At 37.5% G+C, this 24,199-nt stretch overlaps 1 protein-coding gene across 17 annotated transcripts in view; it reads right to left on the bottom strand.

The window, feature by feature from the left end:
- Window positions 1-2,668: 2,668 nt before the first annotated feature.
- LRCH1 (leucine rich repeats and calponin homology domain containing 1) overlaps window positions 2,669-24,199 on the bottom strand; it is a 133,934-nt gene continuing 112,403 nt past the window's right edge. For 13 of the 17 annotated variants that reach the window (XR_003926491.2, XR_003926492.2, XR_003926495.2 and 10 more), the window contains 3 exons: window positions 23,195-23,272; window positions 15,061-15,318; window positions 5,214-5,326 (listed from right to left, as the gene is read on the bottom strand). Coding sequence is in view for 4 of the 17 variants with exons in the window: in XM_030036261.2 (XP_029892121.1) it covers window positions 5,213-5,326; window positions 23,195-23,272 (192 nt within the window). In the remaining 13 variants the exon portion in view is untranslated. Of the gene's footprint in view, window positions 5,327-15,060; window positions 15,319-23,194; window positions 23,273-24,199 lie in introns of all 17 variants that reach the window. The other 4 variants (XM_030036261.2, XM_030036262.2, XM_030036265.2 and 1 more) reach the window with 1 other exon arrangement.

Raw genomic sequence — 24,199 nt, 5'->3', positions numbered from 1 at the left:
TCCTTGGCCTGTCTAAATACATTCCAAGGACAAAGTCTGGTGGAGAATACAGACAGAAGCTTGCTATGCAGAGTGGTTTGCTGTGTGTTATTAACATCAAAAAAGTAATCATCCGAGGAGTATTTCATGGATGATACTTAAAGATCTCTTAAAACCCATGTGAAGGAAGCAGTCTGTAGTAAAGGAAGGTTGTTTTTTTTCTCTGCTTGCCTTTTATTGATTGTTGCTAAATGTGAAAGGCTTATGCTGTGTTTCTGGGTTTCTTAGACTTAACAGGACTGAGAGGAAACTGATAAATAGGTTTGAAAAAAGCAACCCCTATCTATCTATAGATGATCTTGTATCTCATTGTTGAAAACAAGTGTACTTATTTTACAGAAGATGGCAGAATTTAGGCCTCACAGTTGCAGATCTACAAGAGTTCCCAGTGGTATAATTCTGCCAGCTATCTTTGTGTGGGGCAAGAACACAGATTGTTCTAGTGAGCTGTTTATTATCTTACGTTCAAGCAATCACTTGTAGCCTCTGCTTTCCCATGGTTCGGCTGAACCTGCATCATTGCTCAAACCTTGACTCATTCTTGCCAGAGGAAATACTAGGGTAGACATAGGATCGGTTTGCTTTTGCAAGCAATGCTGAATGCTCTCCTGTTTCTCTGGCCCCTGCTAGATTCTAGGTTGCAGGGAGGCTGATGCTGGGAACTTGTGTTTCTGTTGCTAGTGACAGGCTTAAATTATGTATTGACTTTTATCAGTCTTGTGTCTGCCTATTTCTGGAGTAAGCTTGGAAGGCTGGAAGCTATGACTGTGCGCACTGCAAGAATTCTCTGAAATGCTGAACTCAAGTTTTGCACACTGTGGATTTACAACAGAATCTAACTAACTCCTTTCTTATAAAGCAGGGCACTGACATAAAAATACTAAGCCGCAAGTGCTAAACATTTAGATTTTTCCACTCCCACAACAGCAGAACTGGCTGTGAAAGGCTTGCTTCGTGTGTGGCAGCTTCTTCTAGATGTTCGTCCCCTGCGCCAAGGCAACCAGGCAACTGCTCTGCCATAGCCAGCAAATGAATTACGGGGCTGTATCTCACGCTGGACTGGAGCAGAAGCGCGCTGTGCTTGTCCTGCAGCCTTGTGCCAAGTCCTACGAACAGAGCGGCAGTGGAGTCAGGGTGTTCAGCTTGGTGCAGGTACTTCCAATGAGAAACAGTTCTGTTTGTTTGTTACCTGTCAAAGCTGGTATTTTTTTGCCTGATGCATTCTGATGATTGTATTTAAGGGAAAGGGGCATGCCATTTTTTTTAGTCCCTAACAGGAGTGTATGCACCTGCATGTTATATTAGAGGATATGATTAAAAAGCAGGTTTAACCCTGTCATTTACTGTAAGTGCTTTTAAACCACCCTTTTAAAGCTGCTGGGTTAATGGTAGGAAACAGCTTGCCCCATGTGGGGGGAGCCCTCTTTCAGACTTGATAAATTTATATAGCCTATACTGTGATGGTTGTGGGGAGCTTTATTTCCTGTATCCTTAACTTACAGTCCAGCAGGAGATCAATTACCATATCAGCTTCCCCAAACAACTGCCCAGCCACAATTTTGGAGCTGCAAATAGCTGTCATATTTTCCACTTGGCTCTCCTAATAATTGACTGCCTTCCCACAGTTTGTTTTCTTGATAAAACAGCGTTTGCATGCACTGCTGCCTTCCTCCTTGAGAGGGACTTCTAGCTACCTCGCTTGTGAGCGGATTCAGGTAAGCATCTGACAGGGTCTTGTGAGTCCACGACCTTGCTTCGGATGTCAGTAACCTCAAGGCTTTATAGAAGCTGCCCTGAGCTCCTGTAAAACTGGTGCTAGAGGGTTGACAAGGAAGGGGCCCTTGAACTGCCCTTATCCCTGGGCTGCAAGTCCAGGAAAGCGCAAACCTGCGAGGAGACTCGGGGCACGGGGATGAGTTGTGCAGACAGCTCCTGCCACCAAGTGTCTCGGCACTGTCTTGATGAGAATTGTGTGAGGCTGTCGGATCTCTAGTTGGCAATGCTCAAATGTCAGCTGGACACAGCCCTCAGCTGCCTGCTGCTGAACAGGCTCTGCTGTGGGCGAGGAGCACTGGAGGACTGCTGCAGGGCTCCTCCTGCCTAAATTATGCCGAGTCTAACACAGCTTTGTATTGCAACAGCCACAAAGGCACTCAAGCTTCCTTGGCAATCAAAAGCAGGATCTCCCCAGGGGATTATGGCAGAAAGATCCTCTCCTTCCACAATCCGCTACCAAAAGTGAACAGATACAGCCAAAAAAATCACCTGGTTAATGTAAAGACATTTCATTAGAGAAATGAGAAAATAGCAGAATCTGTACTTGGATGACTTCAGAAACCCACATGGGTGAGAGAAGGTTGTATACTCACACTGTGACCTACAACCAGGAGTCCCTACTACCCTGTTTCTGCAGAGACAGGAGAAGGGCAAAGCAGGGAACTGACACCAACATGACAACCTGACAGTTACCAGCTGGATCCTATTCCTAGTTCAGCTGCACAATTCCTTTATTTATGTCTCATCATCTCCACCCCCAAACCCTGATCCATCATTCCCAGTGTTAATTAAGCTCTCCAAACACCACCTCTTTTACAAGCAACTGTCAGTCACAGGGGCAGTCATTGCAGGGTTTCTACAAATAATATAGTTTAATTGTAACTACAGTAAAGATTTTCTATATACATTATGTTCACTGCTTAGGGTATTAGAGATTTGCCATGCGTGTTTTATTGCACATATAAATAGTGTACAAAGATTCATGAAGATTCTCTCTTTAGCCGTACAGGTTAAGACTGCATAAAAAAGCTGTATTACAAAATATTTAGAGCTATTTATTTACAGCCAACTTCAAGCAAATACTGAAAGACACTATTGGGAGAAAAACAAAATTTTAATTATGAAAAAACAAGATTTGTCAAAATAATAATTACAAAGCTTCATGTTGCCATATATACATTGTAAAAAAATACTCAGGAAACCTGCATTTTATCCCTCATGATGCAGAAATCAATATTCCTATTTTTATACTTGATCTTTGAATGCTTTTAAAATTTGATAAACTCTGACTTGAAAACTTATTTTCTTTACATTGCTCGTGCTTTTTGACAAAACAGGTATTTGTGCAGCTCTGTAAAATATTAAAATACATTTTAATTTAGTGTTAAAGTGCACAGTACATTTTATAGGTAACAATATGCTAGCTGCCAATCAAAATTACAATTTAAGTCAATGTTCCCTCTGTAAAAGAAACGCTTTTGCTTTGGTTGAAGTAAATGGATATTTCGTGCATACTTACATGTTTCACTGTCTGTGAGTCCACTTTCCTGACACGTTGCTGTCAATACATAGCAGCACATTGGCAATTTGTGGTATTAAAAGGCATAGTCTGCATTCAAATACTCTATTAACCATTAAAAATCTGCTAGTGGAATACTGGTGGTTTTAAATGCAGTGTCTGTGAACACATGTGTAACTTTGCCTGGATACATAGCAGTGACAAGTACGCATCGTTCTTCCAAAAAGTCTTTATACAATAGTTCTCTCCACCTTTTCTTGCTTAAATATTCAGTCCTCCCACCACCTTGCCTCTTTTCTGTCGTTATGCATCTCGAATTTGCGTGCACCGCTGACCCCTCGCAGCTCGCCCTTTTCGCCACGTGCAGCTTTCCTGAACTGCTTGCCAAAGTTCCATCACTGGCTTCTCCTATGAAAGAAAACTGGATGGTCCAGGTACTGCGAGAGTGGCTGTGCTGGAACTTTTTGATCTAAAACGTGTTATGTTTTAACAATAAATTATGCTTTTAAAAATCTCTTCAAGAAACTTAAGTTGTGATAAGAAAAAGAACCTTATTTATTTCCTATTGCTGATGTGGGATTAGAGGTCTGATCCTGCAAACATTCACTACAGAACATTGTGCTTAATTCTGTGGGAGATGACGGAGACTAGAAGGAGAAGCACTGTACCCAGCAGGTTCTATCTGGAAGATCAGGTCTTTGAGACTGCCTTTGGCAATTTTAAGAATTTTATCTCCTCTCAAAGGAATCATTGAAAAGAAAACAATTAAAATTTTTTGGCTACTTACTTGGTAAATCTTCTCAGTAATGTTCTTGTGCTATTATTGATTATTTGTTCTGTAGTGCTGTAGTCTTTAAAAGAAATCAAGTTACAGTGCAAAATTATATTTCAAGACACATGATCCTAATACACATCATTCATTTTGTTGTGGCAAAAGTTAAATGTCTTGTGCATAGTAAAATAAGCAATCAAAAATATTTGTTCACATTTATTTTTCAAGTTTACATCTTTCCTTTTTTTTTTTTTTTAACATCTATATACAAATAAAATGGGTGTGCTCTCAGTTTCAGCCAATTTAGTCTAGTGGGAGGAAAAGTGCTACTGGAATGTAGGGAACTCAGTGGAATGCAGACAAATTTTTACCAATGTTCCACAAATTCAAGAAATAAAGAATGCCATTCCAGCTAGCTGTTCTTTTAATAAAAGCACCTATTTTGTTTGCTTTGTATCTTACATATTAGAAAATACAATTTACGGAGATCTAGAGCTACTGCACACCAAGTGGAATAAAAAATAACTAAATATTTATATTAAAATAAAGTGTTTAACCACAAAAAAGCAGTAATAAAATACAGTTTCCTAATTTACATTTTGCATCCAAAGGATGAATAACAACTCACTAATAAATAATATTTATATAAATATTTTATGTCCGAGTATTTTTAAAAGGCAATAGCCTGAAGCAACTGCAGAAAAACCTAATGTGGTAGAAGTCTGATTTACTCTCCCTGCTCCCCCCCCAGATGATTACAGTGATTCTTAGTTTAATAATACGAAGGTATCTTGCTGCAAGACAGCTGTGAACTCCACGCATTTTTAAGTGGCAGAGAGGTGGCTGTTTTAGTAAGTACTTTACAAAGTGAGCTATAAAAGCAGTGGAGCGCCCGTTTGCTCTAGAAAATGTTTGTTTAGTTTCTGCTTTGTAGTTCGACGCACATGTACAGTCTGAAAGATGATTTTAAAATCACAAGTACAAGAATACTCTTGGAGCACTGGTTTGGTTTTTGTGGGTTTTTTTTTCAATGCAGTTTGAAAAGACGGGCAGGATTTTGATTCTTTGATGGCACAGTGGAGCTGGTAACAGCAGAGATAGTAGTTTCATGTGAATAAAGCTTGTTTCACTGTGGTTACATCTAGCAATGCTTGAACTGTTATGCTCACTTTTACCAAGCCCTTTTCTTCTAGGATGTGATGTGGTAGGCAGAGCTTCTCCTAGAAAAAGACAAACAAAGGAGTAAAGATTAGTATTTCATACTCACTGCAAAACCTTGCTTTACATGATCACATACCCAACAAGCAGGAACCGTTTCCTATTTTTAATTAAAAAGAGCTCCCTACAATTTTGACAGAAAGTCTCTGATTTTGCTCTCGTTATACCAAGGAATTAGTGAAAGATCTGTTAATATTCTGGGCCTCGGAAACCAACCTGTTCTGTGGCCGTTACGGTACGTAAGCATCTTAACTAAGAGTGAGGGCCAGCAATTACACACTGAACTTTCACCTGCAAAGTGAGAGAAGGCAGCATTCGCCCCTCCTTACACAGGAGTGAGTTTGGGGACAGAAGGCTGGTTTTATTGGTCAAAAAAAGTTCTACCACTGAGCTCTAGACAGGTCTTGGTCCCAGGATACACACCGTGAAAGCCACCCATTAGCATTTACAGAAAGCCTGTGTAATGTTGTGCGTTCAATGGGCAAAGCGTTTCGTTCTGAGTCACGAGCAGCTTATTTTGAAATAGCCAGGAATCGGCTTTATTCACCATAAGGACACAGCAGTCGTGGCCAGGGTGAAACCTACTCGCTGTCCACAGAGGCTGTTCCACCAGAAGACAGTCAGACAGTAAATCCTGTAACTCCTACAGGTAAGGAGACCCCCCCTCCCCACAGGGAGTAGTTACAGAAAGCCTTGCATGGAGAGGTAGCCTTGCGTCAAGATTGGCTCTCTCTTTAAAAAGAAGTTTTTCTTAATGTAACTGGGTATTCCTGTTAATGAAATCCATGAAATTATGAAAGCAGGCAGCAGGTTTATAATAAATAAAGGGAAAGGCTAGACTACATCACATAAACCAGAATTATAACTGGGAGACTCATTGCCACAACATGGAAGCCAGAAGCGTTAAGCGGGATGACAAAAAAACACAGATAGCAAAAAACCCAAACAATGCTATTAAACAAACACAAACACATGGATACAGTGCCTGGCTCATTAAGTCCTTAAACTGTGCATGTCAGACTGCTTTACGTTTGGAAAGGCACCATCTATGTGATCTAACCTTCTGTTCTTTCCCTAAGCATCCGTACGTGACCATCAGCGGACACGGGATAATGATTTTTTTAGGAAGAGGGTTGTTTTGATACTCTCAGTATTGAATCTCTTAGCTGTTCAATAAACTTTAAGCTTCTAAAACTACCGATGCCTTTGAGATTATATTTTAATTAATTGCCTGTCTTCTACTGAATATTCTTCTTGCTTCTGTAATGTCAACTAAGGGTCTCTTATTTTATCTCTGTGCAACTCATGGTCCTTTGTCACACTTCTGCATATTCACATTGATTATATCTCCGATTTCAACATCACTAATCTCTTCAACCTCTCTTCTCATGACACACCTTGTTCAGCTCTAGTCCCTTCCCTGACCCCTATGAACCCTTAAAACTAAATATAATATTCAGGATGATGGAACTGGAACTGCTACATGCAAGAACAATTAATACAGTTTTGATCATGTTATGCACCTATGTTTAATTGCTTTTATCTGCTTCCACTGTTGTCCAGTCTTTGCTCAGGAAAGTACCACTATTAAACAGCTGCTCCGCTGCTTCTGATGTTTATGACTTTGTTTTATTAATGAGTATCTGCTTTATGCACAACCAACACTCAGCCTGCTTAAATTTTGTCAAGTTCCTCACACCCCACTCCAGCCTCAATGAGAGAAAAACTGCAAAACTTACCTATTAACTACCAAACCTAAAAAGTGAGGGCCAAACTTCATTCACAACCATGGCATCTGATACTGCTAACTGTAATTTATCTACATTTTATGTTTACATGTTATATTTACTACTTAAAAATGTTTTAATATCTATTATTTTATGTTTAAAAGATTTTTTTTTTAACACACGGACCCAAGAAACAATTTCAAACAGATAATTTTCAAGGATCTTGACTGAGCAGGTCTGCAAGAGATGGACAACATCCATTTCTGCCCATGGAAGATGCTGCAACGTTCTGGCAATCTGCTAAACGTTGGGTTTCCACTTCCATTGAGCTGGTGGATTCTGACTCCCATTGACCAAACCGCTGCGGCAACTGCCTCCCGTTCCTGCCTGCCACCGTGCCCCTCGCTGCTGGAGCGATTTGCCCAGTCGGCCCAAAGGAATATCCCCATCTTGCAGCCATTCCAGTTCATCACCCAGATTTCCATGCCAAACCTACCCTAAATTGGTCATTTAAGTTAAGACACTGGGTTCTGCAGTTCATTCTTGTTTGTTCTTCTGAGTTACTGACCTGCAAGCTGCAAGAGACAGTCCTCCCCAACTTTTATTCCTCTGGAAAAGTGTCTTTTCCAGAGAAATATGTAAATATATTTTTAGGATGCAAACTCCTAAACTGATACCTGATTAGCACTGGAGTAGCCACAAAAGAAGGTAGAGAGAGTGGTATCAAATAAAAGGGAAAAGGAAAAAAACCACCAAACCCCCAAATATTTCTACTTCAAATGTATGATTTTTTTTTACTAAAGATATTTTGGCAATCTAATGTCTCAGGACACAGTTCATATAAAAATCTACAATACTCTAATTCCAATAATTTTCAAAAAAATTATATTAATCTTTCTTATTGAGAATGCAAATCAGACATCTGAAGTGAAATGTTATTCTCTCCACTCTATTCTACTTCTTTCCAGTGCTCTTGCACAGGAGGCTCTTGTTTCACAGATTTGGTGGCCCACAACATGCCAGTATTTCATTAGTCTTTCACGCTAGACAAAAGGCATTAACCAGGAATGCCTGCTGAATCCAGCATCTGAAAACTAAGTGACTGGCGTTACAAGGCTGAAGGATAGGGATTGAATCCAAAAACCCAGCCCCAGAACAACCTACCTTGCTAGACATTTATGTCTGAGAATATTCTAAATTTTTCTATTGAAGCCAAATTTGCTGAAAAAGCTACAGTTAACGATGTTTCCTTTAGAAAAACTTAAATTCTAAACTTACCATTTTTGTGGCACCTTATAGCACTCGGGGAACTCTTCTGTCATGCTTTCTTGCTAGGAATTTTGCAATTGTTTGTAAGTACGCTTTCACTAAAAGCGTAAAGGAGCGCATGCCCCATTTTATATAAAAACCCCATCCAATGTAATTTTTCTCCTTTTAAAGACAATGCATTATCCAAATCTTTTAAATTCAGTATAGTAATCCCATTTGTATAAAGCAACCTCTCTCCCCCTGCTGTACTTACAAGATGCATACTCAAATAAGGAAAGCTATTTAAGGAGGTCTATAAAAAATAGGACTGTACAACTGTGTTCTAGGAGTCAGAAGTTTCACTGCATGTTACTTTTTTTATATTATACATCATTCTTCATTAGTGCTTGAAACATATACAATTGACAGCCTTCTCTTATTAAGCAGAAGGTGGAACGTGGTTAATATTTTATAATTCTGCAGTTAAACATGTGGCTACAACGAACTTTCCAAAACCAACGAGACCTCTGCCATCTCCTAAAAATGAGAAACTTTGTCTTAATGCGTCACGAATCAATTCTCTTCTCTAAGCCCTAATCACTACCTTCAAAGCTTTGTAAATGGCTTTCATCAACCCTGCCTCACACACTTTTCAAATCACAGCTTCAGAGTAATATAGAAACTCTTCTCAGAATAAGAAAAATCAAATCCTGCCACGGATGGAAGCCAGAGCACACTGACAATAGCTCGGCTTTCTCCCCAACAGCAGTTACCTGGGGCCAAGATCCCAGGTGTCTCAGCCCTTACGTCCAGCCGCTGGCCCTGCGGCACGGCCCGTTTTCCACGCTCTGCCTCGCTCTCTAACCCTGCTACTACTATCTGGGAACCACTGACAGTAGAGCTGTGAAGCTGCAAGCCATCAAGATTTCAAAACTTTTCTTAAATCCTGGCATTTTGAGACAATATATGCCTGACCAACCAAGCGAAGAACTCACGTGTGACTTTGCGGAAACTCAACCTCACCCACCTCTCCCCACCTTTGAGAAGATTTCTGTCCCTTTTACATTAGCGTCAAACACGTAACGCATCAATATAGTAGTATGAATCGCCTCTCTAAAAATACCCCTGTTGAAACCGTCACTGAACAAAACCCAGAAAGACAGAAGAACTGGCTACTCATTCTCAAGACCAGCCCAAAAATCTTTAAAAATAACTTTGGAGGGAAAGGCTGCCACTCCACTCACAGCAGCATGAATATCTCTCTTCTCTACCTACTACAAAAATGAAGATCTACATCTTCAATGTATTTTTTTTTCTCCCTAAAAACACAGAGGAACTTAATTACTTGTTGCAAGCAAACCACAGACACTGCTGCTTCTACAGACACACTGCCGCTTCTACAGACACACTGCCATTTTGAATGGATAAAGATGTTTTCAAACTCATCATGAAGCAAAAGAACAAACTCCTTTTTGATAGGGAACAAAAAAAAAAAAGGCACAAAAAGGAGGTAGGAGCCAGGAGGCTGAGTCACAAAGCCACACAAAAAGACAGTACAACAGGTATACACGTGTGCATGTGCTTGCCGGAGCAAGTTTCTAATCCTGGAACAAAAGGTCTGATTTAGATGGTGTAGAAGAAAACCAGGAATACACAAGGACAATCATCCCACAAGGATACGTGACACACTACACATACGTATCTATTTTCTTTGACGTCAGGTAACTTCAAAGTCACGACAACTGTTTGAATTGGTTTATGCTAGGGCAAGCAGCTTGGCAATTCAGATACAGTAAGTATTTATCAAAAAAGTAATTGTTGCTATTATATCATATGGGCAAGCAGTGAAATGACCGCATCATGGTAACAGCAGGGCCCGACTGTATTTGTTAGCAAAATTACACAGAAACTGAATTCTGCAATTTGGCAAGAGCCTTTCTCCCTTGTATTTGTAGAACATGAGATTTCAGATCTACAGGGAAAAAATTAGATATTCATAAAACAATGAAATACTGGAATATGTAGTTTCTCCAAGGACAAATTAAAAAACTAAGTCCATGTAATGCCCATCATTTAATGTTAGAGCCAGCTACTCTGAAATGGAAAGTCATTAAAAGAAACATCAGGACCTTTCATTTAAGCAAGCTTATGTCAACTATACACAATCTTGAAATTTAAAGAGTTGAAAAAACTATAGTAAATATTTACTTTTTCACATACCTAAGGCACTTTGAAATTACGTCTTTTTACATATATTTTCCTTATCCACTAGTACTGTTGATGTCTGTATGTGTCCAAATGCCCTGAAGTTACCATTTGAAGTACAAAAGAAAAGAAGATAAAAAAGGCACAGTAATTCAGGCTATAGGTATATTTCATAATTTTTTTCTTTTAATTTCTAATGGAAAGATTAGTATGTTTTTTAAAGTATACACTTATGACCAGATTTGACAAAGCAAAAAAACCGCTAGCCCTTCAATACTGCAGCTGCAATTCTGTATTTGGAGTTATAGCCAGTTAAGATGTCTAAATATGTGCATCTCCTGAACATGTAATAAGTTGCAAATATTTACAAAACTGCACTTGCAGGTGGTGGGCTTTGGACCCTTTTACAAATTCTGGCCTTGAGCCATAAAATTTTAAAAGTAGATCACATATTTTGCCAAAATGCCTCACAGTTTCATTCTAACGTGCTAAGAAAACGCTGACCTAAAACTGCAGGGAACAAAAAACTTCGTAAAGACAGACACACATGAAACAGTGAAACAGTAAGAGAAAATGCATACTTACAGGGGAGGTATCGATTATACCATAACCTTATACATTAAATTCCGAGAGGTAAAGTGAAGGAATGAGAGTGTTTTGTATCATCAAAGTAGAATGGGTCATTGCCTTAAAGTATTTTTATACGGCTCTTTCTGCATAATGCAGCTTATGTGCTCGAAAGGAAGGAAATGGCAAAGGTTCACAAAACCTGCTCTACCACGTTTTCTAAACCAGCATATATGACTGATTTCCTTTTTTTGTAACAGGAGTAAAATGCTAAGAATGTTTCTTTTTGTGAAAAACAATTACGTGGCAGTAATTTGGAAACTTATTAATGTATATGGAGTAGAAAACTGGACTGAGTATTTGCTCAGGTCTAATTCAATCCCTGTTCATATTAAGAGCAACTTTCAGAAAACTTATTAGGAACACAAAGGGATCCATATACAGCTTTCAGCTGCAAAAGCTCATTAATATACAAGAAAGGGGCATTTGAAGGACTATGACACTGCACTTGAAAATATTTATCTCTTTTCTGGCTCAAGGCAAAAGAAAGCCAAATCCTCACATCAAAATGCCACTTGTAATCCAGTGCAAACACATTTTACCTGCATGTATATCCACTACAATTTGTATTTATTACTTTCTTGCAGTACGGGTGAGATGACCTCCACGGGATAAAAGAGAAATCAGTATGATGGGCGCCACACAGACTGGAGTAGACCAATTTATGAAGTTTGAAAAAACAGTTTGAAAATCTCTGACGACCATTGGAATGGGAAAAAAAAATGAACAGGCAAAGAAATTGGGGAGCAAATATAATTCATGTTATCAATGAATATGTGGGTGAACTACAACGTACATTGTTTTTAAACCCAAGGTCATCAACTTAATCCTGTGACTGGCTGCGAGCAGTAAGTACCAGTTGTATATAACTGAATGTCTCAGTACCGGGATCTCCTCAAAGGTGAAGAGCCAGCAGTCAGCTGAACTGTTGGTTTCCCAAGTACTAAAGCCACAGGAACAGCAACGCAGAAACAGGACTCTGAATTTAGCAAAGAACCCATTAGAGTAGATTAATGAGCTACATATATGTTTTAGTTTCCACCTCCCCATTTAAAGGCAGAATTATGGGCTTCAGGGATGGGCAGACAGGTATTTTTCACATTTGCATTATGTTTGAAATATATTTTGAGAAACATTACTACATTCACACTTAGAGAAATGAAAGGGTGTATTTTACTATTCCTTTCCCTGTAAGATTTATGAATATTTGGAAGTGTTATCAATAACAACCAAATAAATACCAAACCGGGTAAGCTTCATGTATGGTAGTAAGGCTGTGCTTGTCATGAGGCAAGTATGTTCATTTTTCACACTCTGGTTCAAGATGGCTTCAACTCCAGAACTATAAGAAAGTGCTTGTAATGTTACACTTTAATTACTGTTTATTGTCACAGTTGAGGACAGTGAGAAAACGTACTCTAAGTAACTAAAAGACAACTCTGCATGGTAAGACTGTGTAAAGTTAAAACTTTGGACAAGTTTGAGACTTACATATCATTATGACTGGGGTACGTCCAGTTGGCCAACATTGGCACAACAGTAGTTCAGTTTCTAACCCAGTGTCTAGTCTGATAAAACACTCAAAACCACTGAAGACATGAACTTCCATTTCTGCACACTGGAAATGCAAAACACACTGATCTACTACTTCTCTTACCTCCCTCCCAAAGCTACTGGATACGGTGGAGAATCAGACTAATATTAGACAATGAGACAGATGTGTACTCTAAGATGGTAGCATCGACTTTCACCACCTGATTTTCTAATTTCAAAAATGTTAAAATATACTCATACACGTAGAACGGTACTATATGAGAAGTGCACAACACAAAGGATTGACAAGAGACCTGTTTACCACTTACGGGAGCAGGAGTAAAATCCCAGCCCTAGAGAAGACATCACTTTTGTCTCAAATACCAACACTGGACTATAGAGAATCATACAATTAATAGATTCTGAACTGATTCAAGCTTTATGTCACTTTCGCAGTTTCACTAGAAAAGCAATATCGTTAAACCAAGACAACCAAAATCAAGACAAAGATCCGCTGAAAGTAGAAGCTTAAATGTCAAGCTCTGACTCTGAGTAAGCAAGTGTCCGGTGCTGGAATCACTGAAACTAGGCACACAGCTAAAAGACAGGCCTGTGCAGGATGAGGGCACAAGTCTGGAGCTACACACCCAAACAACTGGTACCTTTTCCTCAAGTATGAAGAACCTAGAAGCACTCACTAAACTCATGCCTGGTCACAGAAGACGCTCCTTACAATAGAGGAGTTCTATGTATGCACTGGAAGCTGCCAGACACTAAACCCTTTAAAAAACCCTTGATTTATCCATCATCTGAAATTAATTTTCCCTTCTTAAAATATGTATCTGATTATTCATTTCATCCTTTTTATATATGTATGTATATATTTAAGCCATGGAAACCAGGAATAGAACTGGATTTAGAAGTTTTTTAATACAATTTTACAAGTATCTGTGGAATGGGGATATTTATAGAGTAGCACTAAATCATAACCATATGGCCAGAATACTCAGTAACATACAAGTTCTTATGCTAGTTATCCTCTAAAAGCCTATAGGTGATTTTTTTATATACTAGGCAGTGAGAAATGAATGTATTTATTTCACTGACACGAAGCTGAGGTCCTTTGGGTAGTTAGCCTGGGACTGAATTACAAATTTAGTCAGCAGCATCTAGGCCAATACTGCAATGTCAGCATAGGTTTGTATTCAAGGTTTTATATTTTTCAGTCAATTTTCATTTATATATTTCATGTTGATAAGGAGTAAAACAAACAAAAAATTGTCTTATCCAAGTTTTACAACAGATGAACAGAACGCAGAACTGGAAGGGAAATGAGGTCATGAGTCCAGCACTCTAACCATAGGTTTCTGTTCTATTCAAACATCCCCAAACGCCTCCTGGCTAATGTTTGCCTAACCTATTCTTTAAAACCTCCTAGGATGGAAAATCTCGAGTCTTCCCAGATGATCTGTTTTCCTAGCTACATTACCTTTGTTACATTGGTTACACAAACAAACAAACATTACCTGCATTTTCACAGGTGATGAAACAGAGACAAGATAGTGACGTGACTTGCTTGACGTCACACGTAAGAATGGCAGATACAGGAATCTAACAGCTTATTCTCAAACTGTCTTGCTGTAGCACACTGTACCCCACCATCTTCCTCCCGAAACATTCTAAAGTTCCTTGCATATTATGGGTTGCTCATACCCACTACTAATTTACAGTCATCTTTGGGGTTTAACACAGCAAAGTGTTTAAAAGCAGTTCAATGCTGCTTTGTCAGACAGAAGAAAAAGATTATTCTATGGAATCTGAAGGAAAACAAAATATACGTAGGAAAACATAACTACTCCGGTATGGAATTTAATCGGAACAGTAGAGATGACCAACAATCTTTAAAGTTACAGTACTCTTGTTAATCTAAAGGATTAAAAAATAACAGTAATTTGAAAGATAGTTCTCTAAGTGCTCTTAATACAACGTATGTTGAGATAATTGGCACCAACTCCGAAAATACTATATCATCTGTTGAGGTGCCACCTCAGTTGCTTCGGTATCTGCAGCATTCTTGGATTTTCACAAAAAGTAAGAGGCTCAGTTCTGTTTAGCTTGTGATACACATCTAGCCTACACCCAAAAGCGGGCAAAGAGTAGCTTCACTGCTTTTAACACATTTAGTGTGTAGTCTAGGCAACATAAAAGAAAACAAACTATAAATAAAGAGGTACATAAGTTCTTAAACTAGAGCTGGAGGGGAGAGAAGAGATGGGACTTGCCTTCAAGATGCTACTCCCTCTCTCCCCTGTTTCAAGAGATTAATAAAGATATTACAAGGAAGGGAAGCGAGGGAAAGGGAGAAGTTTGTAAGACAAAGGAAGGAAATTAAGTACCTGTAATTTGTCAGAGACAAAGCAGAAAGTTTGTGTGCACATGCGAACAGGTTATGCTGTTAGCACATTCCAGTGATAAGTTATATACATCAAGACTATAAAAAGTATGTGGAAAAGACAAAAGCCTATTAGATCCCAGGAGCGAAAGGTAGAAGTTGATTGTGGGGTTTTCTCCCCGAGGGCGAGCAGAGTGTCAACAGTCTTTCGAATGTGACGAATATCCGACTGCAGGATGTCATACGGAGAGCAGAGGTCAGCCTATCCCGAAGGGCAGCCATTAGAACAGAAAAAAACAGTGCATAAAATTAAAAATACAAAAATAGAAAGATATTGATAAATAAATTATCACAATATTCTAGCATAAACATGTAGGAATAGTTTCTTCCTAGTATTGCCTTAGTCACTAGACATCCCAGCTTTCTTTTATTTCCTCTAATACTGAAGCTGTCATAGAATATCAGAACGTTAAGATAGACGAGCTCAGGCCTTCAAATACTTCCAAAATTATGCCCAGATTCACAAGGGTGAGGAGGTGCATGTGATCCACTTATTCCAATGAGATCTGCACACCTTTGTCCATCTGGGCCTTATTCAAATGCTTAAATGGAACCAGTTGTAAAAGCTAACTTACATAATAGCAAACGGTGGGTTAGAAAGCTGTTAAAAGCACAAGCAGCAGCAATATGAAGTCTCAAGAAAAAGTACTTAAAGAAATTGTTAGAAGTATGCAGAGTTCTCTGACATAATAATCTAAAACTTGGTATTCAAATATCATCTTAAGTGATACCCTGGGATGGAAACGGAAAAAGTCAATGTAGCACTAACTGTACTTAATTTTAATAACATTTCTAAACCAAAGAATTTGACACTAAATTCCTTAGGTAGCATTTTAAGTTATTAGCAGGTTAGACTCCCATACTTTTTTTGGAAAGTAGCAATGACTTCATGTAGTAATTTACTCTGGACTAGCTATACAAAATGAAGTGTAGTATGTAATAATAATATCAATATGCACACACAATATTTAACATTAAAATCAAACCAAGCAACAACTAGCACTTTCAAAACGCAATCTACGATATACCATTGTACATTGCAAATGAGGCCTTACTATCAACAAAGGCGGTGAATACTTACTGAATAAAATTATACGAAGTAAGAAAGAGATCCCCTGTTTCAAAGGAACACTATGTTTCTTTAGTAGCTTTTCAGTCTCACTTGCTTAATGAACTGACAGTACACCCAATAAACGAAGACGTGGAAGTTCAGATATCTGCTTTCTGTTAGTGCAATGTTTCAAGATCTACTTGGCAATAAATTAAACTTTAAAATATTTAAAAGAACATTCTATCCTGAAAAGTGACTAGTGATACTGCAAGTCAGAACTGTCATTCATACACAAAGAAAAAAGTGACACTTTTTTTTTTTCTTTTTTCATTTTTGCTTACCATGACAGGTTCTAGCCTTAACAGGAGTTAAAAGCTGCAAAATTTTAATTTTGTTACTTAGGCCAGCAGATACACAGAGCGGGGAAAACCACCCTGCCTAGCAACAACACTGCTATTTTTACACTCATTTTTCAGAATTTTTTCAACTCAAAATTCTAGTGCGATCATAAACTTCAATGCAATTGTATTTGGCTTTTTCTAAAGGATGAAAACTCACAGACTGAAAAAAATATGCCCATCTTGTTTTAAAATGGGATGCAACTAGTACTGTATTCAAGAACATCTACATCCACAAGCTGTTTACCAGAGAAACTAGTTTTAGGGCAAACAAACTACTCGTGACTATCGACTATGTAATAGATTACACTTTCACCAGACACCAATAAACCCAGCAAACGCTGGATTAATTTTAAAATGGCATACAAGACTCAATTCCTACTTGTTGCAAATATATCCCCAAACCAAATATCTAAGATACATTGAACTTAAATTTATATAACAAATCTGACAGAACTTTAAAAAAGGACTTTTTTTTTTTTTTTTCCAGTTTTTGTCCAAAAAACCCCCCAACAGCCCCTACTGCAGTCAAATGGAAAAGGAAGTAATTTCAGAGTTAGAGAATGAGAGCTGGTAATAGGTTGAATTTTTACAGAGACTGAAGAACTTGCTAACCAGAGATTAACATATTAAGCAGTACACAGGAGAAGCCAAAGCATACAAAACCAGCCAACACATGCAGAAGACACTTCCTATGGGAACTGCCATGCTGTGCTTTAGTGAAACAGTGAAACTTGGGGAAGCCTGAGAAATGTAAGATCATTCTCGCTTATTTTTGTGTGTTCTGTGACAATGGATAATTTGGTGTTACAGTCACACCTTATTAAGTAAAATGTTTATATTGTATGTATTTTAAACTTCTGTAATGTAACTCTAGATTAAAAAAAAAAAAAAAAAAAAAAAAAGCTTTTTAGTAATGGAGAGCGTATTTCCACTTAAGTTACCAGAATTTTACAGATGCTGTGAAATGGAAATACCAAACTACAACATAACATCATGAAATAGTGAAAAAGTACATGACCCCCACCGAAAGTCAGACAACCACCCACCCACCCATCCATCCAAGCACTGCCCTTCTCATTTAGGAGACTGAAATGATACTAAAAAGATACATATACTTAATCATTACATTTATGGACTGACTTCTTACGCCTATGAAGCTACACGATTAAATCACACAGCTGCCAAAATCATGCATGCAGAATAAACACAGTAAGACAGAAGTGGAACGACAAAAGCTGTTTGTGTGCACGAACCGCCCTCATTCTACGTGCTCCTGCAGTGACTGTGAAAACAGAGAGCATTTCAAAACCAACCTCCTCAGGTTTTGACTCTGGTAAAAAAAAAAAAAGGCAAGAGTAAGCTTGCAGAAGTGCATTAAGGAACGAAGTCTGTAGCGCATACGCACTGTACTCAGAACACAAAGGAAAGGGACCTCAGAATTGTGCTGTCAGAATTGTGCTCTGAGAGCGTCCTGAACCCCTTAACTCCGTACTGCAGGCCAAACAGCGTACGTCACCGAGCCCAGAGCAAAAGGGTGGAGAAGGGGGTCGTACCGGAGAAAACTTACTGCAACTTCATGGATGTCTCATGATGAAACTATGGAGAAGTAACTGATTACGTGAACTGATCAGAAAACAAGCATATGTGGTAATGAAAATATACCTTGCATTAAACTGAGAAACACGATTACCAGTTGAACAACAAATAGGTGGATAGAAGATAAAACACTTGACACTCTGCTTGGTTGCTGCTTTTACTTTGTTCTGCCAGTTTTAACATACAAAAGCCTCCTGTTTTTTTCCTATTTGTTTTACTTAATTAGCAATTCCTACAGTAACACAAATCATATTGATTTTTAGAATAATTCTGGCTTACGTTGCAACATAGCAGACCTAGTTTTTAGAGAAGGAGGCAAGCCGCAGTAATAGCTCCTGTTCGCAGGACTCGAAATTCGCAGGAAGGGGCACAGGTAAGCCTTTTGTAATCTGAATCTTCATATGACGACTTGAGATCCAAAAAGCCATTTCTTACCATCACACTGCTTTCTGTTCAGTACGTGTACACCAAGTAGCTGACTGAAAATTTGAGAGACATGGCAGAAGTCTCTCATTCCCACCCGAGAATTAACTTGTCCCACTAAATCCTGCTGGACCACTACTGACATGCTGGAACACAGAAGCTCAATAAACTCGCTGTAACAGCTGGCTGTGAAAGATTTGATTTTATCACTACCTTTTATCAACAGAAATTACCATTCTAGCATCAATCATGATAACTTAAGTCTATCTTTTTTTCAAGCTATATGAAGATTGACAATGTGTGTCTGTGTATGTGGGGAAAGCCTCTTCCTTTTTTTAAAAATAACTCTACCTAATTTCTCCGACATGAAGAGGCCCCATAAAGGGCTAAAAGATGCTCAAGTGTCTAAACTGCTAAGATACTACATTAGTGTAAGTTGCACATCATAAAAATTAATTTGTGTCTTTGTAAAAAGCTAACTTCTGCATTTTGGTTCACAAACATTAAAAAAGAAATTGAACAAAGTATTTTCAACAAAATGCTTAGAAAGTCCTACTACTGATATGCCATATTTGTTCATAATCGAGAACTAGAAGAAATGCAGACCAAAACTTGTAACTTATGCCTTTCAAATAACATATTGCATTTACAGCTGTGTTTTGGTCTAAATCTCACTTGTAATAAAGTATCATTCAGCCCACCACAAACCAGTTATTTTTTCCTTTTGACAGGAATATTTGTTAATGTTACTGAAAATGCATAAGAAAAAACGCTCAGTAATATGGATCACGAAAAATAACAGCTACCAAGAATAAAAGCTAAAGCTTTAAGTTATTGATTTGCAGGTTAAAATGGGAAAGTCTACTTCTTTGCTACTAGTATGAATACTGATTTTAATATGGCAAATGACAAGTTGAATAAATGTATATGAATATTTTTGTCTTTATTTATATATATTGTTACTAGTTTTATGAAAGAGCAGCTGAAACCAAAATACTTCTGTAACTTTACATACATACTCATGTGATAATAATTCAGACTCTCCTGATATTTTTAATACCTCTGGGATGAGATGTCACTAAGAAGAGTAAAATAGCATTTGAACTGGTACATTTGATGCTTTGGGGGCCACACTTAAACAGAAAGAGAAATAAATCAAAAAAATAGCTTTTTTTTTTTTAAACCCAGAGAGTGTGAGAGGGTGAGTGCAATATAGGTGTACCGGGCAAGCATTATAGGTGGTGTCGGTAGCGGGTTCGTGTGACTTTGACAATCTACTCCAGTGAACGGCACCATCCAAGTCCTGCAAGTCATTCTGAAAAATGCAGCAGGACAGGCACCCCCTCCTTATCACACATCTACCGCCACTTGCTTCTTCAATCTGCATCAGCCAAAAAGTAGGAGTGTTTGTCATTCTGTTGCTATTACAGAGGAGATTAGGCAATTTGACAGTTTTTAGTTGACAGTGTAAAATAAAAGTCGTCTTTTGCACTTTTCTAAGTGACAAAGATTGTACCTTTTCTGTCATATACCTCCTGAGGGGCACGGCAGACATTGTCTGAATCTTCAGGCTTTCAGATGCTTACCTGCCACCATCCCTTTCTCACATCAAACAAAAATTTTCTTTTGTCTCAAAAAATGATCATTTACAAAGATCTCTGATAAGGTTCTACAGGAAAAGTTAGTGACAAAACTGGACACAATTTGATTGTCCTACAATTCTCACACTTCTGATAGCCTGCCAGTGCAGTAAGAGCCTTGCTATTTAGTTTCTTATTAAAGGGTCAGAACCGTAAGCTTAAAACATCTCTTCTGCATATGATCCGGAGCATCATAAAGCCATTAGCAGAAAGTGATTTCAAGATGTCACCCATTGTACTGAAATTCCCATCTGGCAGGTAATGGCTTTCAGAATCACCTACATACCGGGTCTTTATAAAGAGATGCTCATGTTCCCCAATTTTGTATTTGTGATTCTTTGGTAAAGATGCCAACTCCTGATACTTATTATGACACATTTGGATATGGATGCCAATCGCATTTTTCTACACTTGGATGAAGTTTTCCAGGATCATTCTGGGGAAAGCAATTTTGACCCAAGAATTGAATGCTGAAAGCCACAGAAGTAAGAGACCATGCACATCAGCACAACACAGTAATTACTTAGCTATTTTCTTGTCTTCATTTTACGTGATTTGGCAGGATATTATTCTAAACCTGTGGAGTTCAGGAAATAGCATGTACTCTATTCCATTCCATAAATAACTGAAAACAAACCAACAGGACAATTTTAAATCCTTAAACAAAACCCATGAAGCAGAATTTCAAGTTAATTATCAGGAACTAAACATGGACTTAAGTATCACAGAAAAGCCTAATACCTGTGGGTATTAGGATCCGTAAGTGGAACCTATCACTTTCCCATCAGATGCTTGTTTTAAAAAAAGGAAATAATTCACTGCATTCGTTTTACTGGTTTGTCCAGAGATAGTTAGGCAATGTGCAACCCATCAACCCGAAGCAGCATTAAACACACCATTTGTAGTTGACAAGTATGCAGCTGACTCTCATACTTGCTATCATACAACTTTGTATTCCTAATACATGTCCCTCCAACACACAGCAAAGTTCCATCATCTACCAGCTAGTTCCACAACACGATGGATTTTCAAAATATATAGCAAACATATACATTTGCAAATTACCAACAGCTATTCAAAAAGAATATCCTCAGAGTACTGAAAACGTATCGTAAATTTACAATTGCAAGCTGCTCATTTAATGTTGAAGTGAATGAGTTTTTCCCCTCAAGAGAAGTTAATGCTTATTTCGATTCATAAGGATGGTTAGTTTATAAACCAGATTGGTAAGATCTGGCCTTGTGCTTAAGGCTCTGTGCAACTCTACAACAAATATACTTTAATTAAAAAAAAAAAAAAAATCCTAAAAAATTCTACAGTAATTTCAATGAAAGCATTAAAGAGGAGGGGTAATAAATATATAAAAATGTCTATTCACAGAAAAGAAAAAGGCATTTTTCCAGAAAGCATACTTATAGAAATCCAAAATAAAAAAACTTGGGGTAAAGTCTTAGCTTACCCATCTACAATATGGCACTACAAGGATCTTTGTAAATATTTCTGCTCTTTTTCCGTTTCTGAAAGATCTCTTGACAACAATGAAAACAGTTCTTGGCCTTTTCTTTCCCAACAGGCTATATCCAGAAAAACCTGACTTGTATTCTAATTCACTGAATGATTTATGATGCATCAGAAGACAATCAATTTTGGGGCAGCTTAACAAACACTTCACGTCTACAAGCCCACAGCACTGAGATTTTGATCTTCTTTGAAATTTTCCCTTTAACATGAAATCATTCTAACTTAATAAATTACATAATTACAAGAACTAAATCATCCATTACAACTTAGAGACCCAGCCCATTACAGTGAATTATCAAATTAAATTTATGATGAACCATTCATTGGAGCTGTGAAATAAAGTCTCCCCCTCAAAATTCCTACAAATAGCAAAAACGATCTGTTACTTCTGTTGTCCTCCAAATCAAGTGCTAAAACACAGAGAAAATAGAAAGAATTCAAACTGGAATTCTTTCCCAATGTCAAATCTTTGCATTACCATCTGCTCCCCAAGGGGATGGTGGGGGAGATACACACAAAATATCCTTTTGTTTCAGCATTCTTGAAACACAGACTAAAAAGAACTCAGTCTTCATTATACTGTCATATGTAGGCAACAGTGAAAATACATCATGCAATTTTCATGTTTTCAGATTAAAAAGGCCTTGTACAACACTTTTACCTTCTTTTGAAAGTCATGCATTTGAAATTAACTTTTTCATAATAGGTACTTCTAGACCATAAGGGAGTCTTTGAAATATTCCCAATGCAACTCCAGAATTCATTACATTAAAGATATTTTTCCTTATTAATATGAGAATAAATTACATGATGAATGCTGCCATTCTTAAATGAAAAGCGGAAAACATCAAGCACTGCAATTTCCCTATTTCCAGCTTCTGAAACACTTATATCTACATTATAGAACCTTACTCATACGTACTTTCCATACTTAACACAGAGACAATGGTTTTCTTCTCATCACTGCAGAAGTGTTTCAGTACAAGAGATGAGTGTGTTGTTAGTCACTTTTACAATGCATACAATAATGCTTAATATTGTAAAAAAAGGAAAATCAATAATTAAAAAGAATGAAGTCCATATTCTAAAAGCACTAGGTAAAAATGCAGTTATGTTGTATAATGAAAAAAGTTAGCAAACTGTTTTCTAATTACATATTACCTGATTACCATGTTCGTTATTTATTTTCCATGGCAAAGATAAGGAGATATTGGGGATAATACTGAATTACTGATTTAAGACAAAAGTTGCAATTTTTAAATGCTATGACATGAGCCACTTAAATGCACTAAAGTAGTATGAAATCACATTATTTAGATCAATTTTTTAAATTATATGTCTTAATTGCTGAAAAACTGTAGTTCATAAAGTTATCCCTCAGCTTTAAAGTAATTCATGTGTTTTGCATTTTTGATCATTTAGAAATGACAGACTTAATTAAATTACCTCTGGTATCCCCAGTTTTCTACATGCATCCAGAAAGTTTTCCACGTTTCTCCTGCATTTGGCCATACTAAGTTTAGGCTGTAAAACCAAGAAAAAATAGTTTGTGACAAAAGAAGTCAAAAACATTAATTCAGTCAATTCACCTATTGCCTTATTTTTGTACTGATGCATCATTTCCATATTTCTCCTGAAAACAATGCATAAAACTCTGCTCAACTTTTTTTTTCTACTACTCTAAAAATGTCACGCCTACAAATACAATCCGAGTACGTAAGTTGTGGATGCCATGTGCTTTTACTTAGTTATAAAAGTCACCAGCACATTTAGATCTCTACTTATTCACATCCAGCTTGTGAGGTTCTAAAACCTGCCTCTTACGACGATTTGTGACAGACGACATTGATTTTCTGGACAGCAAGTAAACTGATGAAGGATTTCAACACACATCATGGAGAACAGACTTAACTGTAATTAACTTTTTAAATTTTTTATGTACTTACAAATGTATAGTAACTATACACAATTTTAATTGTCTCTGAAGAAGAAATTTCCTATTACTGTAGAATTCCAAATACTTCCACAATTTGTCTTACTCAGGACTATTCACCAAATACTTACAGAAATACCATGTTACTAAAAAAAACCAAAATCAACTCACTATTTTACTTTCTCAATTCAAGATGTGAAACAATGGTAATTCCTGAATATCCACTTAAACCAAGAATTCACTATAGCAGCAGGTACCTCAAAGAACTAATTTTCTAGGCTAAAGTAATTTGAAGGCTGTTTTAAGCAAGAGAACATCATCAATATGAAGTTGAAACAAAATAAAAATGGATTTAAAATATTTTCTTTTTGTTATAGAAAACACCAGAAGATTTTTATCTTAAAAAAACCTCCAAAAACCTCCAACACCACCACCAGCACCCCCCACAAAAAAACAGCAACAAAACCTAAGTTTTTGCCCCAGAAATTCAAGTTTGCATACTTTGACAATGTCATATT

This window comes from Aquila chrysaetos, chromosome 14 (assembly GCF_900496995.4).
Source record: "Aquila chrysaetos chrysaetos chromosome 14, bAquChr1.4, whole genome shotgun sequence".
Taxonomy (NCBI): domain Eukaryota; kingdom Metazoa; phylum Chordata; class Aves; order Accipitriformes; family Accipitridae; genus Aquila; species Aquila chrysaetos.
This window is presented reverse-complemented; position numbering and strand designations above follow the sequence as displayed.